The sequence below is a fragment of the Lepidochelys olivacea genome, assembly GCF_965140295.1.
Source record: "Lepidochelys olivacea isolate rLepOli2 genome assembly, chromosome: 3".
Classification (NCBI taxonomy): Eukaryota; Metazoa; Chordata; order Testudines; family Cheloniidae; genus Lepidochelys; species Lepidochelys olivacea.
In genome coordinates, this window is record NC_140413.1 from 202213926 (window position 1) to 202233197 (window position 19272).

The 19272-nt window shown below is 42.6% G+C and overlaps 1 protein-coding gene across 2 annotated transcripts in view; it reads right to left on the reverse strand.

Moving 5' to 3' along the window:
- The window catches only part of PLCB4 (phospholipase C beta 4), a 326177-nt gene that overhangs the window by 29099 nt on the left and 277806 nt on the right, over nucleotides 1-19272 (reverse strand). For both annotated transcript variants that reach the window (XM_084622532.1, XM_084622531.1), the window contains exons 31-32: nucleotides 15799-15848; nucleotides 15619-15684 (exon numbers count right to left, since the gene is read on the reverse strand). In XM_084622532.1, the coding sequence (XP_084478658.1) occupies nucleotides 15619-15684; nucleotides 15799-15848 (116 nt within the window). The remainder of the gene's footprint in view (nucleotides 1-15618; nucleotides 15685-15798; nucleotides 15849-19272) is intronic.

A 19272-nucleotide genomic window follows, 5' to 3' on the forward strand; every position in this document is an offset into this window, starting at 1 on the left:
TGGGAATAAAAGGTTAATTACGTACACACATATTACATACACAGGTCCACCTCTTTATAAAAACCTTTCTGTTTCAGAAGTACTAGTCCTCACTTAATGCTTGTGTGTCCTGGCTCTGCAGTGGACTGAAACTCATAAGTCATTTTAATCACCCTTCCTTATGAAACATGCTCATTATTCTTCAAACATCTGGCTGCCAGTGATGGTAGGAAAATACTGAGCATACACTGCAATAGGGAATTTTGTTGTTTTAATTATTTTATTAACGTACTATACCCCTAGATTTTATCTAGTCTTGACAAAAAGGTCTTGTATTAACTGTTATGGTTTGGTTTACTGTGGGAAATGTAAGCAGATCACATTTTACATTAAAAAGTTACCAGGAATTTTTTTTGGTCTGTTTTCATTTAGTTTCACTACACATTCTGAATTTACACGACTGCTCTATACCATAGGCTTCATTGCTACTATTTCTATATATCATAGCAACCAACTCATCCGTGTAGTTCCTTTTAAAAATACTAACGAAAGAATTTCACCTCCCTTTAACAAATGCTGCAACGCTTTTAAAAGCTAGCGTTAGAATGTAAACCTGAATTCCAGCATCTGCTATCCGCCCCTCTGGGCAATAACATAATGCAGCTCCTGCAATTTCTATTCAGGATGAAGCTCTGAGCTCTCTGTTCTGCAGAGAATCAAACAAAAAAAATGGACTTTACTAGCATCAGAAAGATGTCAGCTTCAGCAGGGAATACACAGGCTGATTAGCAATCTAAGAGAAACTGCAGACAGTGAAAAGGATGAAGCAGGCCTGACGGCACTAGACAGCCACAGGTGAATTGTCTGATATATTTAATTACTAAAGCTACACACTCTTCCCCAGATAAACGGAACAGTACAATTCTTGATATAAAAGACTAAGCATAATTATCTGAAATTATATGCCATCTGTACACTTGTCCAGCACTTCTGCATGAACTGGGAAAAGGAGGCAATATTCAGTGCTGGAATCCTGCTTTGTTTAGGAACCATACAGAACTTCCCCATCACAACCTAATTTGATTCTTTTCTGAATACTCATCTTTATCTAAGAGGATATACTCCCTGAAATGTTGTATTCAACAGAAAGTTATTTTCGATAGATAACCAACTGGGCTGTGTTTTCTTTGTGGACACATGCTCATCATAAATTGTTTCACGAAACAACGCTTTAGTTTGAATGCACAGAAACGCAGCTAAAAAGGAAGAAAATACAAAGCTCTGTGTACTGGGAAACTGCCATGTCTGCCTGTGCCATCCAAGTAGTTGGGTGATGCTAAGCTAGCAGAGCAGAGACAGGAAGAGATCACTGGAGAGAAGTCAGACGACCCTGGAGAGGAGTGAAGACAGGCTGATTGATGGGGAAAGCGTGGTCTGGTTTGCTGTTCATGTTGGTGCTGGCTGTTTCTAAAGGCAGCAGGGCAGCGCTCCATTGTTTATTAGAGCATTTAAAGCCCTTTGAGCCTGATCCATTTTTCTTAATTCTCTTTTGTGATGCATGTGTGCACATGGTCTCCTCCTCTTGCACTTCATTCACCCTTTCATCCTCCTCTGTCATCTGCCACCTCTGGCTCTCTTCTGAGATTTCCTCAGCTCCTGCTGCTAGCTGAGAATTAACTATTCATTTCTCCTCTCATCCCCTGCTTTCCTCACAAGGTTGTTGATGAACTCTCAAGTTTTGCCTTTCTGACTCCCTTGACAAAGCATTGATGATGTAAAGTAGCTTTAAGCGGGGAGAAAAAGAGAACTTAGTTCACACGCGCAAGTGTCGCCTTGTGATTTGGGAATGTTTGTGGGGAAGGAGGAAGCAGAAAAAATAAAGACTGTAGGTTGAAAAATGTTGCAACATAACTGTGCTATTGTGCGACATAACTTACTGGCATCCATTGTGTCAAATGTTCTTGAATTTTCTGAATCACGATATGAAATGACTGCACTTTATTTAAAGGGGCAATATTGCACCCAAACCCCATTGCTCTGGTAAGCTGCTGGACCCACTATGGGATGAGCCTCATGGTAAGTACATTTTTTAACGCCCAGTTCCTCTTTTAACTTTGATTTCTGCCACTTAGCACAATGGCATGCACTGCATTTGTTAAGGCTAACTTGGAGAACAGAGCCATTGCAAGTAGCAATGCAGCTCTGGGAGAGTCCCTTTGTGAATATTTCTTCTTATCTTCAGAATGGCATTTCTGAGCCTGAAGCCACCTTCATAAATTGGGAATCATAGAATATCAGAGTTGAAAGGGACCTCAGGAGGTCATCTAGTCCAACCCCCTGCTCAAAGCAGGACCAATCCCCAATTTTTGCCCTAGATCCCTAAATGGCCCCCTCAAGATTTGAACTCACAACCCTGGGTTTAGCAGGCCAATGCTCAAACCACTGAGCTATCCCTCCCCTGTATGTAAAGAGCTGGGACAGTGAATTTTTATGGGACGTGTGGAAAAATAGTCCTTCTGCTTTATTTGGCAACACCCAGGCTCTGAGTTAAATGCATCTTCAATCTGCATCTCCAAAAAAACTACAGAGGAACATTCTGAAGAATAAACGTAATGCAGCACAGTAACTTGTACCAAGGTCTTTTCATCCCCAGAACGCTTTGCCTCACCAGGATCATCATCTTCCCTTGCCTCCAGTTTTGACCCTCTGTCTTTGAGTTCACTCACACCTGGTTCCCCAAAGTAACTTGTCCTCTTCTCACAGCTGGATGAGAGTTGAGAGCTCTCCAATAACTACAAAGGTACAGCCAGAAATTTTTACCCCCAATGTAAGCCCAGTTTTTCTGGGTAGGTCTGCCTTTCTGACCTGGAGTCACAAAATTATCATTCGATAATAGTTCCTCAAACTTCTGACATGGCTTGGCACTTCCCAGTGTGTGAGTTTTGTCTGGAGCCTTCCTGTACATTGACAGACTACAGAAAACACAACATAGCTCTGCATGGCCTGACAAATTCATTCCAGATTGCCATCAACGTCCTTATGTTGGACTCTGTCCAAACGACTGAACATTCATGCTCACCATCTGAGATGGATCATCAGTGATCCAAGAGAAGCAGAGGCTGACAATCAGGTATGTGCCATGGCTACCACCAGGCTATGGATACACCAGCATGGCTTTTTCCCGTTACATATATAAACATAGGGACCCTCGCTCTATCAGCTGCATAGCATAAAGCACAGAGAATGCAGGGGGACAAGGCACTACACCTAAGGTATCACACTCTATGGGACTGCCAGTCACAGGGAGAACCGGGAGGAAAGACGGCTAGCTAAAATGGCTTAGCTCAATGATTCTCAAACCAGGTCTGCTGCTTGTTCAGGGAAAGCACCTGGTGGGCCGAGCCAGTTTGTTTACCTGCTGCATCCGCAGCTTCGGCCGATCGTGGCGCCCACTGGCCTCGGTTCGCCGCTCCAGGCCAATGGGGGCTGCGGGAAGCAGTGTGGGCCGAGGGATGTGCTGTCTGCCCTTCCCGCAGCCCCCATTGGCCTGGAGCGGCAAACCGCGGCCACTGGGAGCCACGATCGGCCGAACCTGCGGATGCGGCAGGTAAACAAACTGGCCTGGCCCATCGGGGGCTTTCCCTGAACAAGCGGCGGACTGGCTTTGAGAACCACTGGCTTAGCTGACACACGTCTGATTTGCTGTCTGTGTAGACTAGAGATAACTGTTACATTCACAACTATTGTCAAGACTTGGTCCCAAGAAAAACTCCAAGTCAGTTCTAGAGCGTATTTCAAACACTGCTTGTAAATGTAATGTATATGGAGGCAAACAAAGTTTCAAGTGGAAATATGTTCTAGACTGGTTGACAGTATATTTGGCACCACCCAGGTATACCATAAATCTCAGGTTCAGGATTTTCTGAATCCTCTGTCATTTTAATTTCACTCGTTTCCTTTAGACACAAAGATACTAAAAAATTACAAATTGCTGATTAAACTCCAAATTGCAGCCAATAATACAATTAAAATATGGCTTTCTGAGGCAAAAGGATTTTACCAGCTACTTTGCCTGTCAACGTAAGCCACATGATAAATACCACGTGCAACTATTTGAATGTTTAAGGTAAATTTAATTCATTTTTAGTATTAATATACCTGTAGGTAGTGGTTAAGGCCCAGTCAGCAGGCTACTAAAGCACGTGAAGCCTGTGGGATTACTCATGCGCTTAAATTAGTTGTGTGCTTTGGTACCTTGCCGAATCAAGGCCTAAACTCTTGTGGATAGAGAACATATCTTCCTATGTGTGTGTAGAGTACAGTGCCTAGCACATTTGGGGCACTAATGTTAATATAAATAATAAAAATAGCTAATTCTATATTTAAGCAATTCACAGGCAGTGCCCCAGTTGCTGATATTCTGCAACCAAGATTTTACACTTGCTCAAATTCCATTAACTATAATTCATGTTTCTATTTAAAGCTCCTATAGCATGTTACATAAGAAATACATATTTTGGAGTTGTTATATTTTAGATTCTCTTTAAACATCTCCTATACATCTCTGGCTGTAAAATAAATCAGCCCTAGACTTTTAAGCAGTATTTGAAAACAACAATTTGATCCACGTTTATTTTGAATACCCAGCAGAAGTGTATTATTATGTATAACTCATCACTGATGAATGTCACACGGTGGGGATTCCATAGCAATTCACTCTACATTACATACAATTTTAATCAAAAGCCTTATAATCGCTCAAATACTCCTACTCATTTTATAGTAGCGTCAGTTGCTTTTATATCCCAGCTGCAATTCACTGATATTATTTTTCAGTAAAAGTTAATATCAAGAACATAAAAATGATTACACGGCATTATGAAACAATAAAGGTATTTCTCTTTAAGCCACGCCAGTTTCTATATTACGATGTCTGGAACAAACCTGCACAATCCCCATTATTTTGAGCAATGAAGATTTCAAGAAGATTCTAACACATTTTTGTGGCTTTTTATGATCTTGGATCCATGTTAGCATGTTTTATGATTAAAAAAATACACCTTACACTGCATAATCACAGGTTCATGCACACACATTTATATGCAATACATATGGTGTGCTGCCAATTTCTGCATGAAAACTGGAATGGCAAATGAAAAATGTCACCATTACCACACCAAAATTCCTTCCTGTGAACCATCAGGGAACCTTACAGATAACCAGCTGAGCAGTGCAGTCTTTTGGCATTTCAATATTACCATGAGTCAGACTCATCAGTATTTTTATTTCAAATATGCAAGAGCAGTTGCTCCACCGTATGACTTTTGTGCAGCCTTCAGCTTATTATGCACATGTAACTCCATTGTAGGCAAATGGACATGTGCCTACCTACACTGGGGTAAATCTGGTGCTCTATGTTCTAGAGCGTCCAAGGTCTTTCCAAAGGAAGTTTCAAAAAAAGGAAGTTATTGAAAATTAATCTGGATACGTTTATTTAGGGGGAAATTCAACCCAGGGTCAGAGTACCCTGATCAGTAGCCCCACGAGGAGAGGTGGGGGAAGCAGTCTGCTATGGAGGAGCTTCTACAGCAGCTCTAGAAAGGGGTTGAGGAATTTGCATTTGGATTCATGACTATTCAAAATCTGAGGACACCACAGAGCTGCCGCACCTTGCCCCATTGCACACAGCAGATCCATGCTAGTTTCACTGCATTTAGGGTTGTACTCTAGCCAGAGAATTTGGCCCAAGGTGAGCTGGTGACATGAATATACAATGTCATACCTTGAGGATTATGCAGAAAGAGAAGCAGGATATTGAGGGAGAATAATCTCATACACTCCACTAACAGCAGGCAAAACACATAATTATGGGTATATAACATTTCTTGGCACATTCAGTGGGTACTGTGACACTGGCAGACCAGGTGTCAGCTCACACCAAAGCCCGAGGCCAATTCACCTTTCTATTAGTATAGATCAAAGTGATTGTTAAATGTATAAGAATGTATTTGGTGTTTAAACTCCATGAAAACTAATGGGATGTTACATGCATTGTTTTCACATATCTGTATCCTGTTATAATGGGATAGCAAACATTTACATTGTATATATATCCTGATAACTAACCCATTCAACGAGAAAGACGCCTTGTGTAATGCAAATGAAGAACTTCAGCAGGAAACTAATTTTGTGCATTTGAAGGCCAGCGTGATGATCAGAAATTGAAGACCATCTAAATGGATTCCTCTATCTCTCCATCAATCAAAGGCAGAGCCTGTGTGGGTGATGACTCTGTCAGTGTGTTTTCTGTGAGAAAAAGCTATACGTATGGATTCAGGGAAATATCCTGCATCTCTGGACTGTTTGGATTGTAACAGGGCAGAAGAATTGAACGAGAAGATGGAGATCCCCAGAGTTATTCTGGGTAGCACTGAGAGACTTTTTGGAAGACTGACAGATTACTACATCTTTACTACCATTTGGAATTATAGACTGTGACTCACCTGTACATGTGTTTGACCTGCTTTAACCTCTCAATAACTCATTTCTTTTTCTTAGGCCATGTCTACACTATCACTTATGCTGGCAAAACTTATGTCGCTTGGGTGTGAAAAAAAAAACCCCCACCCCATCCGAGTGACGTAAATTTCGCTGGCATAAGTGGCAGTGTGCACAGCGCTATGATTGCAGGAGAGCTTCTCCCACCGACATAGCTACGGCTGCTCGCTGGAGGAGGCCTCCTGTCGGTATAGAGCAGCTACCCGAGAGATCTTACAGCAACGTGGCTGCATTGGTACAGTTGTGCTGCGGTTAGCTCTCCAGTAGACACCGCCTTAGCTAATAAACCTAGTTAGTTTTCTATAGAATTGGTCTTTGATGTGAGATCTAGCATGCTACCTGACCTGGGTGAGTGACCTGGTCTCTTGGGACTGGGAGTAACCTAGAATATTTGTGATTTTTGGTGTAAGTGACCATTTATCACATAGTCCAGCTTGTCTGGGTGGCCAGATAGACTGGAGTGTCTAAGGGGACAGTCTGGGACTCCATTATAAGACTACTGAAGTACGTTGGGAGTTCACATTTGGTACTGGGTTGGTGAAATCTAATGATACAACATACCACCAGGTTGGGGGTGAGGGGACCTGCCATGCTTTTGACAATCTGTTCTGAGGTAGGCACTCACAGTCGTGAGCCACTCCAGACAGTGTGACAGTTACACTTAAAAACACCTTTCTTCTGTTTGACAGAGTCAATGGCTTTGAGAGAGATTCCCTATACTTAAAATAAGGAATACAGCTAAAACTGGTAATATCTCTTAACACAGAAGGAGCTTTTTATATGTGACCACTTTGTGACTCTGTACCCTATATTCTTCACAGTGATATTATTATGATATGCTTATAGCATAATTATAATGTATTTTATGCAAGATAAGGCATGTGAGGTGTCATTGGGAAAGTTATGACTTGCTGAATATGATTATCCTATTTGTACGCATGTATCATTTTTGTATCTGAAGTTATGAATATTGACTATGTATCTGTATTTCAAATGTAGTTACACCTAGTTAACGCTCACTAGACAAGATGCTTTCAGTCCAGATAGTGGGTGGGGAAGGGCCTCTTTAGGGCAATGGGCCATTAGGAAAAAACAACCGGCCTTAGAACAAGTTTATCTCCCACCTGGTGATGAACGTTCCTGAGAACACTCCAAACAGCCTGTGATTAACGGCTGCTATGACTCTACATGGACATGTGATCAGACCACACAATGCTGGACTCCATCTTGGGATGTCAGTATTTTTCCACAGACTGGTCTGGGAACTAAGCACTGAAACAAAGGGTTCCACCATATGCTAAAGCTATATAAGGCAGGGAGTGACATCATTTGGTGTTCTTCACTCCCCACACAAGAAGACTCCTGGAAACACCTGAGGAACAAAGACTTAACTGGGGGAAGTGCTGGACCCAGGCTAAAGGGATTTCTAGCCTGCGAATGAAAAACTTGGGGATTCCAAGCTGTAAAGCAAGTGCAGCTTGCCCTTTAAGAATCTGCAGCCTGCTTGCATCATCTCTTAGGGTGAGAATCTGCTCATTCATATCCAATCTATTTAGTATATTAAGCTTAGTTTGTGTTTTTTATTTATCTAGCCGCATGGGGTGTTGCTTTTAGGTGACTCTACTGGCTAATCCCTTGTATAGGAGCTGTGTGCGTGCCCTACACCCTGCCTTCAGGCTACCTTGAACACATCCCCTGTGAAATTTCCATGAGCACAGCTCATTTGCTCAGGGACCAGAATTTAGCCTGTGTATTAATGACAAGGTACAAAACAAAGTTCTCTATTAAAAGCTCCACATCCACATGTGCAGTGCCATGGTGTCTCCCCTTCCAAGAGACTATGCTTCCTGCATGTGCCTCAGGCAGTGACTGTTGGGTTCCTGATATTGCTCAGTGTAAACGTTCTAGTCTGTTTTAAAGATCAAATCATTACTGCAATCTGCAAAACTCATAATCTAATCTATTTAAAACTCACTAATGGTACACAGCTAAGACTCAGGAGCAAGTTGTTCCTAGTATGAAAGTCCTTTTTGAAAGGCTGATCATTACAAAAAGTTACTGGTGTTTTTCAGATTCAGTGAAATGCCAAATAAATATGAACATTACAGTATAGGAAGGTGACAGCTCACTAGGTGGGTGTCATTACAAAAATATTCAGTCTTATCTACTGGCAGCAGCTTTATAAAACCCCCTGCGTGTTGCATCTCTGGGTTTATAGTACACCCACGTTAGAGAAAAAATAATATAAAACCCTTAGAACCAAAATATCTTTGTGGCTTGCTGAACTTCTGAAGATCTTTCCACTGCCCCAGCCACAAAGGATAAAGAACAAGATGCTGTGGATGGGAGGCTGCACCTTTATTCACCTAATGTATCTGTGAATACCTAGCAAATAAGGCTTAAGTCACTGTGTTTTTCTTAATGGTTTCCACCTACTTGGGAGGTCCTGCCTTCAGCAGCTCCCATTCCCAACCTGGTCATAGCTCGGCACAGGGACCCCACCACCCTCTCCTTGTGTGAAGGTTAAGAGGGTCTGGAAAAGAGGTGTGTGAGGGGGTGTCTCCTTACTGTACCAGATGTAGGAGCCCAAGCCCCCTTTCCCGGTTGCCTTGGGGGATGCCTTCCTCTAAATCCACTTCCAACAACTCCTTATCAGGAAATCGGACCCCCTATGGACTGAGTGCACAGGACACCTGCTACCTACCAATTTGCAACATCTTCATCTATCCTGCTTATCTACCTCACTGGATCCCTGATTTGCTGTGAGGAAGATGACAAAACCCACCCTGCCTCGGCCAATCTGTCAGTGAGGGGAAAATTCCTTCCCAGCCTCAAAAGAGAGAGAGAAAAAAAAGGCAGCAAGCACGCTTCTCACAGCAGATCATTAAAAACCTGATCCTGCTCTGATCTCATGGGTGATTGGTGACTCCTGAAAAAGCGCGAGCCACTTCCTGTCCCCAACCAGTGAGGTAAGTTCTCCTTTCCCTATCCGTGTAAGCCAAACGGAGGAGGGATCCTTAAAGGAGCCTCATCTCCCTTCCTTCCCGCCTGCCAGACAAAGACCCACTGCACTGGGTTGTGGTGAGCACTTTATAGATGGGCTATAACTGAAATAAAGTCCATAGATACAGAAAGCATAAGCAGCAGCAAATTCACACGTGTGCCATGATTGGCACAGTCTTGCAACCAGTTGGTAAATTATTTTAAGAATGGCAGAATTACAGCACAAGAGGGCAGTGATGAAATTTGGCTTCCACTTGGCATTCAGCTGCAGTCCAGACAAAATCAGGCTGCCATTTGCACATGCATGCAGATTCCAATGACTGTGTTCAACTAACGGGATTATCAAGCCCCTCAGTGTGGACTTTTAAAATAATACGTTTTTTCCAAACATCTTTTTGAAGCTAAGTAGTTGTGGGGAGGCTCCACCTTCTCGTCACAGTTCCTGTGACCTGGTCAGTTTGATCACTCCCCCCTCCACCTCCTCAAGGACCAGTTTTGGCATTGGTCCAGCATGGGACCAACGACATGTGCCGCCAGATGATGGTATGTTGCTGCTACTGCTAAGGGTAAATGTAACTTGTGATTCTTTTTTCCTAGAAAATGATGTTTATTTCTCATGCCGTCAGGAGGGTGGGGACTGGAGACTGAACTGGATGACCTCTCGAGGTCCCTTCCAGGACTGTGATTCTATGCTGCACGAGTGGCTTCACTTTCAGTTTCTTTGCCTTTCTGGAAAAATCAGGAGCCACATGTTTATAACGGAGCAAAAAGGCCGAGCTACATGGCTACACTGACATGTCTGATCCTCACCCCTGTATTGCACCATGCTGTGTAGGGCTAGTTCTCAATGTAAGCAAATGGACTGCCATTTTGATCACACCTTTCTACGATAAGCCCAACCTTCCCAGAGAAGCACATGCCCCTTCGAGACTTTGAGGAAAGGCATGCACACACTGAAATGATTGTTGCCAGTGCAAGGGAACTCCCTCTCTTCCGTAACGGAAAGGCAGGGGGAATATGGAAGAGTTGGTGGAGAGTCACACAGAAGGACATATGATGGGGAAAAAAAGGGTTAGATGTGGCAACCTTCGAAAAAGGCCATATGGGAAAAACAAGCTGTTATGAGCTCAAGTCACTGCCTCATCAGTCTTCTGAGTAACAGTGCAAACCTCGAGAATGAATTCTGCTGTAAAACAGAAGGTGATTTTAATGTGCCTTGCAAATGTGACGACCAGAGATGAAGCCCCTGCTTAGATTTTCAAATTAGTGATCTTACCTGAGATAAAGTTTTTAAGAATAGTATTTATGCCTCTGCCACCAAAATACGGTGGTTTAAAATAAAAAAGAATCAATCAACCCCTAAAAAAAAGCTGATTGCTCTCCCAGCAAATTTCAATATTTTCCTCTCTTTCTTTTTAATACTCCTTCCTTAGTACCTAATCTTGCTATTATGTAAGGGCTTGAGACGAACAGAACATTGCTGAACCTAGGCAGTCCATCTGAGCAGGACGCACCGAGCCCAGGCAGGGATTCCATAGCCCATGCACATCGCAAAGCACAGCACAGTGGCTCTTTACCCCTTAGCACAAGGGTCTTTTAGGAGAGAAGCTCGGTGTGCAGCCGCAATTATGCAGATTTACCAGCCAGCCCTCTGTGGGGGCTGCAGCAGTGCCCTGCAGAGGATAAGCTTTCTTGTCTCCTGCCCAAGCTCTGCAGAACCCCAAAGCCTGGAGAATCCCCCAACTCAACACCCAACGTCCAGGCTGTTCAGTGAGGCTGTGTGCTAGGTAGAGGATTTGGTTCAACACCTGAGAGTCAAAGCTAAGAACTACCCAAGGGAATTCCAGTGGCACAGCTTTTTCTGAGGTGGAAAGGAAAGGTGTACTGACTCTGACGTGTGCTTACCTGTCCAGTAACTGGAGTTCTTTGAGATGTGTGGTCCTTACCTGTACTCTGCTTGAGGTGTGCAGCACGCACCTGAGACAGGAAGATTTTTGCTAGCACTGTCCGCTGGTCTGTGCCTGCGCCATTCTTCTCCTCATGCTCTGAGCAGAGGGCATAAAGGGAGGTATAGACCAACTGCGTCTCCAGTTACCCTTCTACTGTAGAAAGCCCTAGGCTAAGGCTCTACAGCAGAGGGGAAGGAGGGAGGGTAGTGGAATAGAGGTAGTGGAAGACAGAAATAGTCTCTGACAAAATTCTGGGGGATGGGTGAAGTCCCTGAGCGCTGGTAAAGGGCAAACACAGTACCTATCTTTAAAAAGGGGAACAAAGAGGACCATGGGAATTATAGACCAGTCAGTCTAACTCGAACAGCTTCTGTCTCAGACCCCAAGAGGTAGCAAGAAACTGGAGAGGTGGTTGGTCCAGGACACCCCTTAAGCCCTTGGTTTGGAGTACGAGGAGGATAATGGTGCAGGCACAAACTAATGGACACTTCTAGCAATAACGTTCTGGTCTCAGGCCCATGGAGTGCATGTGCACCTCAAGTAGAATACACACAGGGACCATCACTCAAAGAACCCTACTTAAATAAAAATGCTAGCCGTACTGGAAGGTCCCTTTGCAGACTGACTCGGAAACCAAAAAAGTATGGCCTGCCATCACAACCAGTGTGAAGTAGTGAAGTTGTCTTCCCTCCAATATTTATTCACTGTATGTTTTCCTGCTTTAATTTCTAGTTGCTCCTTTACTGCCCTGTAGCCTCTTCCACTTTATCATGAAGAGGTATTTAAAAGCAATATCCTGTCTTTGCAGAGCTTTGCATATACAACTTCCCATTTGTATTGCTCATAATCCTCTGAATAAAATCTCTCCTTTCCCCGACTCCCAGACTTCACAAAATCCAAAATTCCATGTTTATCAGCAAAGCTGCTAATCTGACATTAAGGGAACATGGGAAATTCTAATTTTATCAAGGGGTATAAAATGACTGCTTACTAATTCTGAGGCTACTTATCAGGTATGCTTCTTCCATTAAAATGATCTATCCACCTATCCTACTTAGTATACAAATCTCATTTTATATATCAAATACATATTTGACTATTTTCAACTGTCCACACATTTTATATGAAAAATAAATGGGTCTGTTCTCTTTAAAGAAAAACATTTTACAGATATTTTTATAGCCCCTTCTAAGGTTATCATGCTTTTTTCTTCTCTCCCATCTGGTGTTTCAGCCTCTTGTTAATAGGAACATGTGAAAGATTTCCACCCCTGACATCTTTCTGATCCTGTGTGACTCCTACATACTCCCACATACACACAGCATGGCTTCATTCAGCCATTTATTATCCCATGCACACAAACGTCTTCACTTCAGGAAGTACTTCTGCATCTGTTATTTGCTGAAGTATATTTGACATTGTCTTTAGAAATACTTTGGCTGATCAGCATTTACACTTAAAAGAAAATAAAAGCAGGGCACATCACTGTTTGTATAAAAGAGACAGGAATGCTGCATGAGAGACACACCTGTTGAATACCTGTTAAAGGTACACTGCTCAATCTTTTCCCTGTCAGGTCCCCTGAAGCTGAATCAGTCCGCTTTGCTGGTACTCTCCTATGATGCGAAGTCAAAGTTTCCATGGAATTCCTCCGAATGGAAATGGCACACAGGGACTCGGGGACATTTTCAGAAGTGCTTATGTAACCTGGATAACTAAGCCCCCTTTCCAAACGGGATTTATGCACTTAGGAGACGAGACTCATTGAAAATCAATGGGCCCACAGAGCACTGAGGCACTTTTGAAAGTTTTACCATCGAGGCTTCTTTTGGTTTTTAAATTTTCTAGTTTTCCAAAATGCAGCTAAATGAAGAGAGTAGAAAGACTAACATCCCCATGTGCCCAATCCTTGCCTCAGCATCCAACGGCTCTCTCTCGCTATACCTCACCATGGCTGATCACCAGCCCAGAAGTGACACTAATAATTTCTCCATAGTTCAGGTGAGCCACTGTTGCCAACATTGGGAACCCTAGGGTAGCCAGTGTGATGATGGCTGACACTGTGTAGGGATAGATGACACAGGGCTGAAAACAATGTCAGTGGCCAGTGGTGTGACTAACTTAGGGTGTTCCCAATGTATCCCCGTGTTTTATCAGCTGAATTGATGTTAGGATGATGGGAAATTTTTCAGATTTTTTCCTGGTGCCGACCAGGTGTTAGAAAAAGAAGGGGAATAGCAGTCAGAGTACAGAACTGAGAATCAGGAACACGGCTGGCTTTAGAACTTTTGGTCAGGCCTGCAAAAAAGTGTTTTTCCCCCTAGCTCCATGTTTTCAACATAACCTGTGCCACTATCACATCATCATGTCAGCCTAAGGAGTTTGGGGACGGTTAGCTAAACGATTCCTTGTGGTACCATCCACAAACTTCATGAACTAATTTTACATGGAAAGCGGCATGCAGAGGAGTGGGGGATGGTTAGGTAGTAAGCCTTCTAATGCCAAAGTGGAGCCTCATTGCTTATTCTTGCAAAGTCAACAATTAGTTTATATCAATTTATGTTTGCAAGGCCATCTTTGTAAGGAAAAGGGATAGAAAACCTTTTGTAAAACAAAAGATATGAATCTCCTTCCTGTTACTTATTCCTCCAAATTTAGGGGGGCCCATGGAGAGGGGCATCCAAGGATCTGGCAGTAATTCTTGGATTCAGTGGGTCTAACAGTGCAGAGTTTCTCAAGCTGCTCGTGGCTGGCTGATTGCATGGCTCTCTTCCTTCCTTCCAGCTGCAACAATGTGTTATAAGACAGCTAATACACATCAAATGATTTCCTAATATTACTTTTCTGTGCAAACAATAACTGCAATTGTCACAGGGATGACACAATGTGTAATCCCAAATGGGGGAGGAGATAGCACAATGGATTGCAAAGGGACTGGAGGGGTCCAAGAGGCACTCACTCTGCTAAGGTGAGGTCCTCACTACCAAAGAGTTTGGGAACACGTGATCTATTCTAGATGTTTCAGGTACTTCAAGGGTGCCCATCACCATAGTACATAAGTACTAATTTTAGCTCTTAAAACTGACTCTCTTGTGACTTTGGATATTCACAACTTCAGTTTCTGTAAAAGGATATTTATTTATTTCCCTCTTTCCTGGAGGGGTGGGGGCCTTCAGATGTAATTACTTAATTTTAATACAGTGCTTTGAAGACGAAAAGCCTTGTATTAAAAGTGCTTAGGATTATTATTAGTTCCCTGAAAGTTACCAGCCCAGCCACCACCGATGGTCGTGATTTTTCTCGTAGAAGATGCTGCTGCAGGTTCTGATGAACCTTCTGACACTAAAAACAATCAGCCACATATATCAATCCAAGCATGCAATGAAAATGAGTCAGCTGCATTGGAATCCAAGGATCTCAAAGAACACTTAATAACAAGGAAATGATGGATTATAAAGCCAAGCAGCGCTTTTATATGCCAAGAGAATGGGACCAAATTCAGAACCTCAGTACTTTCTTCACTTGTTATGTTTCCTTTGATACCAGGAGTTGTGTATGCCAGAGTATGATGTGGAGCATGATTGTGGGGGACCAAGACTGGGACACTATTGCCAAAAACAACAAGCAAAAGGTGACTACCCACGCTGTAATTATTATACACAGAATGAAGAGGGGATCTAATTTTTCAACTACTCTCCCCACCTACACTTTCTCTCCCTGCAGTTCCTATGCTGTCTGTCAGCATATTGTCAGCATATGTCTGTCAGGATACAGCATATTGCACGTAGCTGATTCTCAACAAGACTTAGAAACAATCATTTAAGAGGCTAGCAGAAATCATTACCCAGTAAAGATGGTCTTTTGCTCTTTATACAAGTCAAACAAAATTATATTGGAAGCTGAGGGAATATTTAAAAGTGCTCAAGGGAAAAACTGCCTATTGGACGGTGTCCTTAGTGTAGGCTAAAATAAACGTGTATTTCTTGCTAATCTAATTTACTTATCCCTAGTTTTTCCATTGAGTATCATTAGAATTTGTCCATGCTTACAAACTTTGTGATTTTTTTAAGTGAGTGAACTTGCTGGCTAAGTTTGTTTCCCCAATCTCTTAGAGCTCTAATGATCATACCTTGGCATGCTTCTTCTTTAAAGCATTCAGCTCTTTCTGTTGTTTCTTTAAATACTTTATGTAAGCCTGCAAAAAAGGAACTTGGATCAATTTTCCTGTAGTCATAATGACTGACACCAGATAAAATCTCACTGTTTGCAAATATATGTATGGTCCTGCAAAGTTTATGCCCAAACTTACCTTCATTTGCTTTAAATCTTCTATCTTCACTTGAGGAATAAGTTCTATACCTAGAAGGCATTAATACATTTTATCTGGAACTTCAAACACATTAGTACATATCACAGTTTTTGTATTTAACTTCACCACAACTTCTATTTCTGTTAGACAGTAATTAATGTGTGTCACATTAAAATGTATAATGTAGACAAGCAATTGAGTTCCATTTAAAAATAATGTAACTGTTGAGACATGGGAAAGATATGTTTAATTCAGTACTGCACCATCCATCATCTTACTGGTGTAAGGAGAAAATATAGCAATAGCTGCATTCCAGTCTCTTTTCATTCCCAACTTGAGTGTCAAACAAGAACAAGACAAAGAGTTTGTAAAAATCACTTGCTCAGAAATAGAGCAGACCACGTGTCAATTACGCAATTGACCTCTCATTAGGTTCTGGCAAATGCTGTTTTCACTGGCATATCTCAACAGTCTTTCAGTTACAAAGTAGTATTTTAAATGTTAATATTGAAACAACAAAGTCAATATGATTCCATGAGAAATCTAACAGGCAAGACCCTCAATTCTTACATGAAATGTTGGGTCAATCACTATATTACATCTTGCTTATTTAACTAACTACCTTAGGGCAGGTCTAGACTTAAAACATTTACTGGCGCAGCTCCGCCGCTGTAGAGCTTCAGTGAAGACGCTACTACACCGACAGGAGAGTTTCTCCACTTGGCACAGTTAATCCACCTCTGCGAGAAGCAACAGCTACGTCAACGGGAGAAGCCCTCCCGTCGACACAAAAACATAGGACTGGAAGGGACCTCAAGCGGGCGTCTAGTCCAGTCCCCAGAACTCAAGGCAGGACTAAGTATTATCTAGAGCAGTGTTTCCCAAACTTGGGACGCTGCTTGCTCAGGGAAAGCCCCTGGCAGGCCGGGCCGGTTTGTTTACCTGCCGTGTCCACAGGCTCGGCCGATCGCGGCTCCCACTGACCACGGTTCGCTGTGCCCGGCCAATGGGGGCTGCTGGAAGCGGCGGCCAGTACGTCCCTCAGCCTGCACCACTTCCCGCAGCCCCCATTGGCCGGGCATAGCGAACAGCGGCCAGTGGGAGCCGCGATCGGCCAAACCTGCGGATGCGGCAGGTAAACAAACCGGCCCAGCCCACCAGGGGCTTTCCCTGAACAAGCGGTGTCCCAAGTTTGGGAAACACTGATCTAGACCATCCCTGACAGGTGTTTGTCTAACCTGCTCTTAAAAATCCCCAGTGATGGAGATTCCACAACCTCCCTGGGCAACTTATCCCAGTGCCTAACCACCCTGACAGTTAGGAAGTTTTTCCTAATATCCAACCTAAACCTCCCTTGCTGCAATTTAAGCCCACTGCTTCTTGTCCTATCCTCAGAGGTTAATGAGAACAATTTACCTCCCTCCTCCTTGTAACAACCTTTTATGTACTTGAAAACTGCTTTCATGTCCCCCCTCAGCCTTCTCTTCTCCAGACTCAACAAACCCAATATTTTCAATCTTCCCCAACAGGTCATGTTTTTTAGACCTTTAATCATTTTTGTTGCTCTTCTCTGACTTTCTCCACTTTGTCCATCTCTTTCCTGAAATGCCCAGAACTCAACACAATGCTCCAGTTGAGGGCTTTTTTTGTAATAATGTTACACTATTGACTCATACTTAGCTTGTGATCCACTATGACCCCAACGATCCCTTTTCTGCAGTACTGCTTCCTAGGCAGTCATTTCCCATTTTGTATGTGTGCAACTGATTGTTCCTTCCTAAGCAGAATACTCTGCATTTGCCCTAACTGAATTTCATCCTATTTACTTCAGACCATTTCTCCAGTTTGTCCAGATCATTTTGAATTTTAATCCTATCCTCCAAAGCACTTGTAATGCCTCCCAGCTTGGTATAGACAGCAAACTTTATAAGAGTACTCTCTATGCCATTATCAAAAGTATTGTTGAAGATATTGAACAGAACTGGACTGAGAACTGATCCCTGCAGACCCCACTTTGCACTGTCTACACTGGGGGTTAGGCTGGTATATGCGCATTGCTCAGGGGTGTGGATATTTCACATCTCTCTGCGACATAGTTATACATATATAAGTTGATAACGTAGACCTGGCCTTAGTGTCCTTAACTGTAAAATGCCATCTGTCCGACAAAGGATTATCTGCCTTGTAAGGTGAATTCCACTGAACAACAGTTAGATCTTGCAAAATAAAGACAATTTCTGCAGAACAGGTGAAATTTTAATCTAAGGACCTTAACATTCAGCCCCAATGATATATTATTTCTGAGTTAGCACCATGCAGGTGCTTTATAAGACACAAAGACAGAGGGGGACGTTTTCAAAGATATAAATAGGAGGTTAGGCGCTTGCCTCCTATTGCAAGTCAATGGGAGCTGGGTGCCTAACTCTCATTTGTGCCTTTGAAAGGCTCCCTCAGGCTCCCGTACTTTGCTGGATATGTTACTCCCATGGACCTCAGTGTGAACTGTGCATTTTAGTGTGTGCAGAATGATGCAGGTATTAACAAATAATAAAAATTTATAATAGGATAATAAGGATAGTCACAAAGGACCTGCTCTATTATTCCACAAGTGGACAGGAGAGAAAAAGGGGGACGCAGAGCAGATGGCAAATGTACAAGCACTGAAATCAAGGCTTAAGAAATTGTGCTGCCCAATGTTTGTTGTGATCTAAAATGAGAGTTTCGGATTTTCTTTTGAAAACGCAGACTCCCTATTCATACTTACTGCTTTGTTATTATATGTGTGGAACTACATTTCCAGCCAAGAATAATGACGTTTCAGTAATCAGCCTGAAAATATACGTCCTCAGCCTAGTAACTGTGAATTCACACACGCTCCTAATTAATATCCAATAAGTTTACTACCACAGTTTTGTGATGAAATATGAATGTCTACAGTTCAACAGGTCACTCTTTTCACATTTATATCATAGTATCTCAATTCACAAAAAGATTGTTTTACTGGTAAAGGGTGAATGAAGTACTTTAGATTCCAAACATGACCTGCTTTACTCTGAAAAGTGACTATAGAAATGTCATCTTCTTTCCCAACAGCTCTGCTTATTTGTGTATTCAGCCCTACCTGCTAACTTTCATGCCAGAAAGAAGTTTGTGCTGCTTTTTACGCGTGTTATCCCTGCAAAACCAAGGCAGCCACCAGAGAATGAGCTGGATTCCATTCCTCCTGGCACATTAACAGAAATGTTTACCAAGTTTCACTCAGTAATACCTGTGCAAACCCATTTGGCCCCACAGACCCTTTATCGTCTGTGACGATGTATGAGAGAGAAAGAACCCACTTGGTTCTCAAAGACGACTTTGCAGGACAAGCAGTTAGGAAAAAAACACCTATCTGCTTATAAACTGAGCACATTTGATACGGAAATATTTGATAATAAACATGGGTGCCCACAATGCCAGTTTCATAGACACTTT